The sequence below is a fragment of the Parus major genome, chromosome 2, assembly GCF_001522545.3.
Source record: "Parus major isolate Abel chromosome 2, Parus_major1.1, whole genome shotgun sequence".
Taxonomy (NCBI): Eukaryota; Metazoa; Chordata; class Aves; order Passeriformes; family Paridae; genus Parus; species Parus major.
Window position 1 is genome coordinate 142649863 of NC_031769.1, and position 12689 is coordinate 142662551.

The 12689-nt window shown below is 38.7% G+C and overlaps 1 protein-coding gene across 2 annotated transcripts in view; it reads right to left on the reverse strand.

Annotated features, from left to right (window-relative positions):
- Nucleotides 1-1280: 1280 nt before the first annotated feature.
- The window catches only part of KCNQ3 (potassium voltage-gated channel subfamily Q member 3), a 187577-nt gene continuing 176168 nt past the window's right edge, over nt 1281-12689 (reverse strand). For both annotated transcript variants that reach the window (XM_015618837.1, XM_015618836.1), the window contains 4 exons: nt 11983-12114; nt 10139-10237; nt 8367-8451; nt 1281-7495 (listed from right to left, as the gene is read on the reverse strand). In XM_015618837.1, coding sequence (XP_015474323.1) covers nt 6758-7495; nt 8367-8451; nt 10139-10237; nt 11983-12114 — 1054 coding nt within the window. In that variant the 3' untranslated portion in view covers nt 1281-6757. The remainder of the gene's footprint in view (nt 7496-8366; nt 8452-10138; nt 10238-11982; nt 12115-12689) is intronic.

Here is a 12689-nt window from a genome sequence, read left to right on the forward strand (position 1 = left end):
GTAAGCACAGACTGCATCCCTGGATATAAGCAGGGCTTTGACTGAGAACAGGTATCACACCTTCTTCCCCTTTTAGAGTCCATTTCTTAAAAAGTCAGACCTAGTGCTTTACTGAAATCCAGTGATTTGTCAGGCTCCAGTATCTGGGTGACAGCCAAGGGGAAATTTTAATTAAATACTTTACAGTGCAGGTGAACAAAAGCTGAGTGGTTCACCTGTTGTGCCTGTGAAATCCTCAGGTAAATGTCATTGCTGTGCCTGGCAGCTGCAGTGAGCAGCTCAAGCCCTTCAGTTCGGGCTGGGACATTCAGTGCTAAAGCAGTAATGATAAGCATATAGTTATCTATAAAAAAGAAAACACTTGAAAAACCCCTGCACCCCAAAAGGTTCAGAATTCCACATTCTGGTGCATTAGTTTTAAAAAAACACAAACTGTCAGTCTTTGGGAAAAAAAAGAACTTGGTTGTGAGAGCCCGACATTCACCCTATTTCTTATTTAGTTATTACTTTTATTTAAAATGAGTCATTTAAAACAAAAAAATAGACTCAAAAGCATTACAACTTAATGCTGCAGTACTAAAGGATCTTTTAATTATTCCAACTTTACAGTGTTTTAGAAGTGGGATAAGACATGGCATAAATGTTAAGTATTTTTTTACCTACCACAAAAAATTTAAAAACCATTTTAGGTTGTGTTTCAAGTGCTCAGCAGAGCTGATTCCTTGGTGACAGCCATGAAACTGAAGCCACAGATAATGCCTTAAAAATACCTCTCTGTGTCCAGCTAATTTTTTGGGAAGAGCTGATGTTTCACGTATTTCTCTTCCTGTCTCATTCAGACACAGGACCACAAAGAAATGCACCAACAGAACCAGGGACAGAATTCAAGCAAATTCCCTGCAGGGGATATTCTGATCATGCTTGTGCCATTACTGTGTTCTCTCTATATTTTGTTTGCAATTTCATAATATTTGAGCACATGAATATCTCCATTATGAATGCATTTCCCCCCACTTCTCATTTTCCCCGACACATATGCTCAAAGCCATATAAATTACATAGCCACTAAATCAAAAGATGTCACAAATAATGGGATCTACTGTGTGTTGGCAGGGCTGGCTGTGGAAGCCACATAAAACCTACTTCTAGCTGAGTTTAGTCCTGCCTAGATGAAGTCAAAAATGTCTTTGCCAATGTTTCTGCTGAGGGTACATTAGACAATGTATTCTTTAAATATGTGTGAGGGTATTGAAATTTAAATGAAAATAAATCCATCCACATAATAATTGAAATTTCTATTTATTAATAAGTGGTGCAGTTTTTAAAGACAGAACATAAAAAAATCAGTTAAGAAGTATTGTTTGCATAATATATTGAAATAAACATATTAAATTTGTTCAAATATTGGATTGTGCCAGAATAGAAATTACACATACAGTTTAAAAATTACAATAAATAATATTATAAAGAGCACTAAAGGCCACTTGTATAAAAGTTGTGTTCCCTTGTCAGCCAGAATCTGAAAAGCATCTTTGTAGCATGGAGATTTCAGTGAGCAAGGCACAAATACTAGTAATAATAAGATGCTATAACTAGAAAACAAAATGCAGTAGGCTATGTAACCTTCAGTCTCAGAGTGTTCTTCATGATGGGAATATGATCCCATTTTCAGTATTTTGCTTCAGTTAACTTCAGAGGGAAGATACCCAAAGCTGAACTGGGGAGGGTCAAATCTTTCAGCCTAAAAACCAGAAGGAAAAGTGATACCCAGGATCTTTATTCCCAGAGTGCCCAGCTAAAAAACACTTGAAAATTCCCCTTTTTCCTCTGCACCTCTTACAATAATCTTCAAATTGAACACTCACATCCAGCTGTGCTCCTGAAAAAGTGACATCCCACCAAATTCATGAGGTGCTGTAAGCAATTTAGGTTTGCAGCTCTTAGGCATCTAGAGCTTAGTGCTGGGGGCTGTGGGGTGCAAGGAACCCAGATCCAGCTCTTTCCTCACATGCTCTGCAGTGAGCAGGACGGATTTCGTTCTTACCTAAGCAGATGTGACACCTCTGCAGCAGCTGGGTCCCAGCAGGGATGAGTGCTCCTCACTCTGCATTTTCTGATTGCTTTAGGCTGTGATCTTGCAAACTGCTTGGACCTCAGTGCTCTCCTGGAGGCCACAAGGCAGCGGCCCCACTACCCCCAGGCTCAGGGGGGCTTTAGTTTGCAGCGCTCATGGGCCACCAGTTGAAGCAGAAAAAATTTAAGTAATTTCCACTCTGGACCGTAATAATGCAGCAATGTTACAGAAAAAACAGAGCAAATACAGCCAAAGTCTGTTTAGGGACTTTTTAATCAATCTCTCTATGGGTTGAATTCCCTTTTATTTTGTTAGGAGCCAGACTGATAAATTCAGGGCAGGGAAAAGCCAAGGCAAGGACAACAGCCATTACCTGACTAGATTTTATTTTTTTTAAAGTGCCAACTCCTTAAGTAGAGCGTAAGCCACATTTATCATTCCTTCATATTTCAACTAAATATTCACTTTTGCCTTAATCTAATAGCCCCAGTCTGCATCTAAATTTAGGAAGCTTAATTGATAATAATCCTACAAAGAGAGGCACACAATGTAAACACAGATTCACCTTTTTGAAAACTTCCAGACATGTGGCACTGATTAGGGACTGAAAATCACTCTCAGAATGTAGCCAAGAAAAATGTCTCCAGATCAGTGCTGTCCTTCAGAAGGAAATTTATAAATAAAGGGAGATTAGAACCCAGCCCTGCTCCCAGTGCCTCACTATGAGAAGGTTTCTAATTTACTTCAAGGAGAGCAGAGAAAAGCTCCACAATTTCAAATTACAAAAAATACCTCAAGGCCTGAAATGTGATGAGAGTCATCAAAGTCATTAATGTTTTTAATGTTATGTACATACAAACAAAGTACTAGTGTCAGTAGAGATGCTAGAAAGATCTGACCCTAAGAGGATTGATAACTCTTCAACTGAAACATCATGCAGAAGAAAGTAAAAATCTAATTAATTCCTATTAATAAGACTATTATTAACCCAGATGCCTTTCTCAAATTGTGAATAGAGACTCCTTGTGTGTGGAAACAGGTCTTGACCTTCCTAATGTTGCTGGGATCATGCATAGTTTATTTTGCTTTGCCCAGTATCTATGGCCAGCACACAAACTGCAGTTCCAGGGTGGATGCACCCCCTGGACTCACCCTGACTGGAGTCTGATGAAGTTTGTGTGCACATCCAAGATCAGGGATGGTCTCCAGATCTCACCTTGCTGGTGACACCTCGACATGTATCTATTGTCAGCACAGACAGCAGAACTGATGGATGCCCTATTTTTAATCCTGATGAGGTAAAGGGCAGAGAGCTGCTAAGAACAGCACCATCATGAACACGGCAGTGACAGGTTTCAGTGCAAAGAAATAAAAATAAATATCAAAATAAGCTAATCAGATCTGACTGTCTCATTTCTTGGATCTCCTTCACAGGACCCACAGATATCTACTGCAGAGGATCTTGCTGAGTTTATTGCCAGTGCTTTTTAAGAAGAGGCAGATCTTTTCTGGAATCATTAAGTATTTCATGATGTGGCTACAAATACCTGACCTGACACCATTAAGATGCACATTGCAAATTGGTGACTGAAGGCCAGAGAAAATACTAACCTCAAGACAATTCAGCTGCTAAGTGTGCAGAGTGCAGGGCAGCCCAAATCCTGCCTTCTCTGGGGCTGTACTCCGTGAGCAGGTGAATATTTATCCAAGTCTCTGCCCTTGCTTGGATTTTCTCTTGGAAAGAAGATACCTTTATAAGGAGGCTATTTATGGATTTTCAACTGGGTTTATAATGATAAAAGAATCCTTTTATATGTCATGGAAGAGAACAGAAACTTGAACTGAAGAATTTCAGTGGGAATTGGACAGGGAACTGCATGGCATAGCCACTGTCAAGGACAGTCACAAACAAATTGATCAGACTGCGCCTGTTTTTGGCTGCCTTGATTTTTTATTGCTTAGATATAGAAAGCATTTAAAGAAGGACCAAACTCAGAGGAAATCAGTAGGGATGACAGGCCCTTGACATACAGGAAAACTGAAGCAAGCCTGTCTAGCACATACTTACATCAACTTCAGAAGTGTAGCAATGTTAAAATAATTTCTCATTCTTTTCCATTCTCTTGTTATGTGAGGGTTAAATCTCACAAGTTGCCACAGATTTCTATTACTATTTTAGAAAACCTGCAACAGGTACAACACAGGTATTTCCAAAAATCACAAAGGCCAAATTCTGAATGTGCCAAATTATAACAAATGACACTTTGGTAATTTAGTTTTATTCTTTGCAAATTTAGCCACAAAACTGTGTCAAACACAGATTATCTTTCAGGTCAATGTTATTTTGTCAATTAAGTAATTACCAAAATTGTGCCTCATACCATCATAGTTACTGGCTTCAGAACAGCTCCATGGACTCAGCCCAGGCTCAAAGGATGTAACTGGTCTGCAGTATTTAATCCAGTAACAACAGCAATTTGTTCTCCCTGAAGATCCATCCCAGAAGGATGAATCATGATTTAGCTGAAGAATCAGATTAAGAAGATCCTAATCCTTTAGATGTCTCTTCCAATAGAGAACAAAGAGTGAAGATGAAGGCAATGCCCATGTCTGGGAAAGAACAGAAGCTCCCTGGATGGAATGACTGTTATGAGATGTTCACAATACTGAGGAATTAAACCAAAAAGTTTGCTATGGTTGGAAAAAAACAACAAAATATTGCCCACTGGAGTGCTTTCTATCCAGAGCTGTGCAATTCCCAGTAAGCACTGGGAAACCCAGTGCATGTTCTTGGCTCTAACTGGATATGCCAAGGATGCTAAGTTGTGCAGTTGTAGTGTAATACAAGCAGTCTCTACAGAAAATCCTTTTTCTAACATCTTGTTTGGGCCAAATCCTTGCACCTTTGCTGGTCAGGGCCCTGGTCACAGTGGGGAAGTCGTTGTGTGGGGTGACAGGGGTTGTTCTGGACGTGAGGTGGGGCTGAGCCATGGCAGAGAGGCTGCACCTTGGATCAGTGTGGGAGAGGTGAGAGCCTTCACACTGATTGTGAGGACTCTGATCACCTGATATCTAAGCAAGTCACTCTCTGCTTTCTTTGAAACTGGTAGATGTTTGGTCATTGTAGATAACTTGGTTAAGGTAAAGAGTTAAAGGTGAGATTAATCTCATCCTAAAGTTGGTGTATGCCTTGGTTCCTGCACCCTGTGCTCACTGACTGTACTCCTTCATTTCCCACCAGCTGTAAAGAGTGTACAGCCATCAAGCTGGACATCACATGGATGCTGGACATTTCATGGACACCAGGTAAGACTTGTATAGGATATTTGGATATACTGGTTTCACTAGCTTTATAGGTACTACATTCCCACTGTAGCGGTGAACTCTTTGATTAATTTCTTTCCAGTAATCCAGTGATTTTCCTGGTCTCCTCCTTCTCAATAATTTCCAGCTTCCATTAAAAAATATTTGGCTGAGGCCTAGGGAGCATACTTATCTCTCTGTTGCTCAGGGACACGTGACAAAAATGGTGATTATTTATTCATACATTAATCTTAAATATAGCACTCATCCATGGATTTGGAACACCCCATTTCCAAGAGAAAAGGTAAACAGAGAGAAACAGATCCCAGCAGCATCTCACAGTGTAGGACTTGCAGGGAAGTAAATAGCAATTTTCTGCACATCTGAGGAGCTCAAAGCACTTGGCAAATATGAGAGAATTGAGCCTTTCAGCCTGTGAGCGGGTGTGGAAGCCTAACTCCTGATTAACAGATTGGGAAACTGAGTTACATTATGCATCTTACTTAACAGCACCTAAGTCAATAGAAGATTGGAGTGTATAAACCTGGAGCTTCCTACACTGAGCAACCTTATTTTTGTAACAAAGAAAATCTGGTCCCATAAATAGCAAACAGACTTAGCAAAATTTTTTCTAAAAAAAAAGCATTATAATCTTACTTTGAGCAATTTTATAAACACTAATGAAGATTTTAAAAGTAGTTTGAGGGATTTCTATTTACATTTTACAATAAATAAATACCTATGATAATCCCAGGAGGTGGCTTTCATGATTTAAAATCCTACCCTTAATTTAATTTCAACACTGTTTTTCAGGGGTAATTATATAAGAGATCACATCAGAAACATTTAATTAAAAAAAACATTTCAATAAGGTCATCCTTTAACCCAGCTTTTTCCCTGCTCTTGATATTAGAGATTCTTGGCTTGGTTGATTAGAGATCGATTTGTTTACACTGGAAAATGATTCAGACATTATGTTTCCACAAAGGGATATTGTTCCTGAAAATCTTTTTATTTTGCTGCTCTGTTTACAAAATGTTGCAAGGACCACTGTATCTTGTCTGTTATCAATTCACCATTGTTGTACTGAAGAGTACCAGCTAGATATGTATCATGGAAGAAATCAGCTGTACCATTTATATAGGGCAAAGTCATGCAAACCATGCTCAAAACTAAGCTCCTTAGTTTTGGTAGCATGAAAAAAACTGCATTAGTAAATTGTATGAAATGGTGCAGAATGACTACCACTAATATCACATGCATCTTATGCAGCCATTGGTGTTTTGAACTAGTAAGCTTTGGGTGTAGAGTAAGTGAGATATACAAAGTATGCTTACATTACAAGGAGAAGTCAACCAGTGACTGCCCCCACACGCACTTTTAAACTGGCTTGTTTGACGGGGTCCATATTGAATCTGAAATCCCATCTCCTGTGGAGGACAAAGGCATGGAGCCACTCGGTGTGAAAGGGTCTGTGTCTGTGTCTGTCTCCCCCTCTGCTAGGTAGCGTTTCTCTCTCATCCACGCCGATCCCCCGTTGGGGCCGAACGGGAAGTCGTCTCTCTCCTGGGAGATGCTGAAGCCACTCGGGGAGCGCTCCAGTTCCTCATGGTTGACGGAGAGCAGGGACAGTGGAGTATCGCTGTCTCTCGTTAGGCTCCTTCTCTGCCTCGGAGACACCTTATCTGAGTAAGGGCTTTGCAGGTCCCCTTGGGAGTGGTAGCTAACCTGGGAGTCCATTAATGTAAATATAGGCAAAACTGTTGGCCTTTCTGCATATGAAGTTGAGGAAGGTGTGGCTTGCAGTTTGCCAGAGTTTTGCCCACCTATTGATAAAGGTTGTGAGTGAGCCATGTGACCCCGTGCTGAGAAACCATAGGGGCTGACTTTGTTGACTGGAACCTGCTGGAAGCTGTAAGGAGTTTCACGAGAACACTGCTCAGTGTATTTATATATTATTGTTTTTAATTCAGAATATTTGTTTTCTTCTCTCTTCTCCCTTGCAGGAGAAGCGCTTTCTTTCAATGGACTTATCTCAGCAACTTGTATCTGCAGCTGTTCCATATGATGCATATGCATATCAACAAGAAAATCCAGTTTCTTCCCCATGTCATTTACCTGAAAAATACCAATGTCATGATATTGCCTCAAGTCAGTTGTTCAAACAAAGTCCACACCTCTATACGTGCACTGCCCTTAGCAATGGTGTGCTGCCATGGTTATTGGTCATGGAGGTACATTTGATAACCATGACCTTCCCTCAGAAGCTGGGCTGAGGTGGATGACAGCTTATCCTCCAACTGCCCCAGAATAAGAAGACCCATCCCTATGAACTGTGCCAAAACCTTACTAGTCTTGCTGGATATTTAACAGTACATTATCTAACAGGACTCTATAATGTGACAAAGTCTTGATACCAGTGGTAAATAGCTATTACCAAAATACAATATATGGAATTACTTTTGCCTACAGACCTGTTTTCTAACTGTTTTAATTCTGTTTTAATCACAGAATCATCTAGTTTGGACAAGACCTTTGAGATCATTGAGTCCAACCTATGACCTAACACCACCTAATAGTCCCACAACACCAGGGTTACATATCAGAACTATTTTCCTTTCTCTTTTGGATAGGGCCCAAGAACAGACAATCATTTTGAGTCCAGACCCTGCAGGAAAAGGACTTACTCTCATGAAACACCAGATATGATGAGTATTGAAGTTACAGGAATTAAAAAGTCCAACTTCAACGTCATGGTTAGGATCTTCTGCCATACACAGTGATACTGATTTAACAAGTTTCAAAAGGCACACTTCCCAGGTAAGTAAATTCTTCCATGAGAAACTTAACAGTTTTGTGATCATCTGTAAGTCTCCACCAGCACCAGCACAATTCTGCCTGGGTTAGCCAGAGTCATGCAGAATTCATGTCAGCTCTGTCATTTCTGAACAAGCACCTCAGCCTCTGTCATTGTCATGAAATTACTTACCTGCCTCTCAACTTTAACAAATTTTCCCATCATACTTTGGTCTTCAGTATCGGCTGTAGATGCTTTGGCTACATATGGTTCATTTCTATAATGAATTAATAACTCCATTAGTGTTCAGTATTTCTTTGCAACACAGTAAGAAATTTATATCAGAAAACAGAATTGCCATCTTGTTGCTTTATTCATATAGATCTTTGGAGCCTTTTTACATTTTTATACAAACAGGAGTGAAAGTCTATTCTAGGTGGTGCTAATACATTCCTAAAATATATAATCTAGATTTTTAATTTTGTTTTGTTTTTCAAATTTAAGATAAAGATTAAAAAGCCCCAGAAGTTCAAAATAAAATTTAAATTAATCTCTACTTTGTAGGAATACTTTCAGGTTTGTGAAAATTACTGAGATTGTGCTGTTAGTTGGTCTACAGATGGCCATGTGTTTTTAAATCTAATTCTTTATAATTAATTTCTTTGGAGACTGAATCTGAGTTTCAAGGATGAGTGTGGTTTTTTTTCTCAATTTCATTATATCAAATGGTAAGAGTCTGAGATTGGAAATGCTGAAAAGAGACAGTCTGGTCTGGAGATTTAAAGCTGATTCCAGAACAGGTTTTCATCTATGTAATTTCCTCCTGCCAGTCCATCAGATGGATGAAATTCATTAGGTAAGAAGATGATCTCTAAATAAAGAGCTTAATTTAGAACTACATGGGATCTTGGATGTTCATGATCAAGTTAAAGCTTTATCAAATGGTTTTAAACCGATGCCAAAGGAATCAGTATCTTCCCATAACCTATGCCAGAGTCTAGAAAAACAGTAAGTGTGCTCTTTAACATGATTTGGAAAAAATATACTCTAAAACTTTTAACATGGCCTGTTCTTCTCTTTCCTGATAAAATCCAAAATCTAGCTGTGAACAAATTGTACTAGAGAAAAATCTATACCTAAAACATTTTGGGTTTTCCACATTGTGTTACTGGTGATATAGACCCATACAGTTTTTGCAATCTGCTTTTCTCCCCAGATGATCGCTGCCTCTTCCCTATACTTGGGTCTCTGTCTTCACATTTATGTGGTTTCAGATTTTTCCCTGTGTGGGATAATTTATTTTCTGTAAGATTGCTTTTGTTCTGAGCAACCACAACAGCTTTGGGGACAGATTGTTGATGGTCTTGTGTAGTTCTTGATGGATATTTATTGACAGATTGATAGTTATAAACAACAGGGAAAATGTAATTTATTATTGATTTTTTCCTCTGTGGAATGCAGCAATATAATAATGTAGTGCAACTTGCACACCCAGAAATCTGTTATTGCAATTTACTTTTATTTTGAGTATCTCTCATCAATCACTGGTTTAAAAGCAGCAGAATTAAAAATCTCTGCTTGCCATTTGGTGGGCACTTCAGAGAGATAACTAATTTACTTTCAAACTGTTAGTGATTTTTATTGAGCTTTTAAGTGGGGTATACAAGTTAAATGTTAGAAAATTAGCACATCAGCACTCAAATGTATGCATTTAATTTAAAACCATATTTTCAAACTAAGGAGAAGCTGAGCTGGATAATTAAGAAGCCATTGTTTAGATTTCTGTCCCACAATGTTCTTAGGGAAGCCAGTGACTTTCTGGCTCGTTTATCCACATGTATCTCACAGCAATATATCCTCTCAGTATCATTACTATAACCATGGATGAACAAAACTTACTGAAATGAATTAACTTTTTATTTCTGTGTTGGGCTGTGCTAAATACTAGGTATAAAAGAATTCACCTGGGAGACTGCTGTGAAGGGTAAGAAAAAGCTCCTCCCTTTTGGGATTTCTTATGCTTGGGAGTAGATGGAGGTCCAGGTGTAAAAATCATATCTACTCTGAAAAGAAGAAAAGAGCAACTGTGTAAGTCCATCTCCAAATGCTAACACACGACAGAATATGCTGTGCATCTCTGAAGCAAAAATTCAAAAAAGCAGCACGTGTTGATGTGGGAATATATTGAGGGTTGTGATGGGTCTCCTCTCTTTTGCGTCATAATCAATGCATTGAATTGCAATTACCTGGCAATTTAACGATAATTAAATAATGCTCTAGCTCTTCCAGACTTCAACATTTGAAACACAACTTTTTTCCTTTAAAAGAACTAAACAGCATGATTGTCAAAAAATATCCAACAGCAGCTGCTCTTCAAAACGTCAGAAGACCCATCAGATTTTGTGCAGGGTAATGAAAATCACAACTTGGCAAAAGGCAGAATTTCTGACATTCCTAATAAACCAATAACATTCTGTCAGTTGTTGTTTCTAATTGTCAGCAATATTTTAGTCCTTACTAATTATTCTTTTGGCTTGAAAAACATACAAACTTTAAATGAAGTTGCACAAGGAAGTCTACTCGATGTTTTATTTGGCACAAAAGCAGAAAGATTGTTTGGAATACTCCAACACATGCAAGTATGCTCTTTATCAAATATTCTTTCATTTGTCATGTCCAACTGCTCAGGTGCAAGTGAGTCTCTGTTTATTCAGCCCACCCCCCCAAAATGTCCAGCACTAGTCCACAGAGCAGTTTTCTCTATTATTGGACAATCCATGCAGATACTTTGCGTGGTTTCACAGTGCCCCATGGAGTTTTGTAAATGGAAGCTGAAAAAGCTCCAGGCAAGCCTCACAAAGCTAGCTAGATATTGGCTTGATCCCCAGGCATTGCTGATAGACATGTTATATACTTGAAAAAGAGATAGCCCAGTGCATAGAAAATCACTTTGAAATAAGAAATTACAAAGTTCAGCAGAAAGATTAGAGCAGCCTTTCAAAGCCAAGGTAATTCCAGAAAAGGCCCAAATGTGCAGCAAGAGATGCCCTCCCTCAGCCCATTCTTGAGAGAAATGAAGGTGTTCGTGTGGCATTTTGTTGTTCAGAGTCACTGAGGGCCTCAGGGAAGGTGTGAGCACAGACAGCTCCACACATCTGCACACACATCTGCACACACACCTGCACTCAGGCCCACACACGGTTACAGCCCCGAGATCTGACCTGGGCTCATGGCTCAGGGGATGAGCAGCACAAGGTTTTCTAGATGTGCCTCCTAAGCACGTTGCAATGAACCACTTGTGTGAGGAAACAGCTGTGGATGCAGACTGCACCTGAACAATCACAGAAGCTTGAAATTCCAGCTTTTTTTCAGAGGTCAATTACATCTGAGTAAAACTTTCTGTGCTGATGTATTTTTATACTTCTATGGGATGTTTCACTAGGCACAGGTCATCAGAGAATCCAACACAAAGAAAAGTTCATGGAGAGAAACTATTGCTTTTATTTATCATCTGTATAATGGGGAGAAGGAGAGAAATTTGATCCTGATCAAATAAAGCAACCATCAAGAAAAATTCACAGGATATTTTAACTCTCATGTCCTGGTTCTAAATCTGAAACAGTGGTCTCTCCCTCCAGCTATCCCTGCTAGCTACTCACTTGCCTTCTGTCTTTGGGAAAAGATTTTCTCATGGACCAGCTACATTGTGCAAAGGTGTAGTTTCTGGGTGGCCTTGTACACAAATAGGCCAATTTTTTATTTTGCCAACAAAGCTATACATTTCCCCCACTTACCAGAAGATTCTTACCTTGCCTGAAGGTATTTTATTCTGGAAAGCATATCAAGATGCCCTGCTGAGTATTGCTCTATCACATCCTTTACATCATAAGGCCTCAAAGTCTCCTTGAATTTTTTTTTATAGAGACGAAACTGTAGTATTCTGCATGATAAACAGAAAAAATATTAATTTCTTGTATAATTCCACTATAAAAATTTCCAGTTTTATCAAAAATATGGGTGAATTCTCTGAGTATTTGTAAGTTGAGTGTGTTATTTCTAAACAAGGCAATAAAATACAAAGAATTTATAACATCATACCATATTTGAAAATTTATAATAGTTGGCTTTGCATAATTAATAGTCTAAAAAAAATGGTTTAAAGCTTCAGAATCACAGTTGGAGCTCGACTTTGAACAACACAAGTCACAGGAGATTTTGAAGCTGTGACGTTGAAGCTGTTTATTTTATGCTTCAGCCTATTATAAAGCAAATTTATAGTATATGCAATGCTGAATCATTTTCATATTGGTTTTAATTTTTCACCTGGGAAAGTTTTGGATAGGAAATGCTAATTAGATATAAACATGGAAGTTGAAAAGTTAGCAGCAGTTCAGGTTGTCAAGAGGTGAAAACTTTTTAGAACTGCCTGAAGTATCCTTGAATAAAACAGCAGTATCACATTATTGTTGTTGTAATGATAATAACATGATTGCTGTTACTATTGCTATTGTTAGA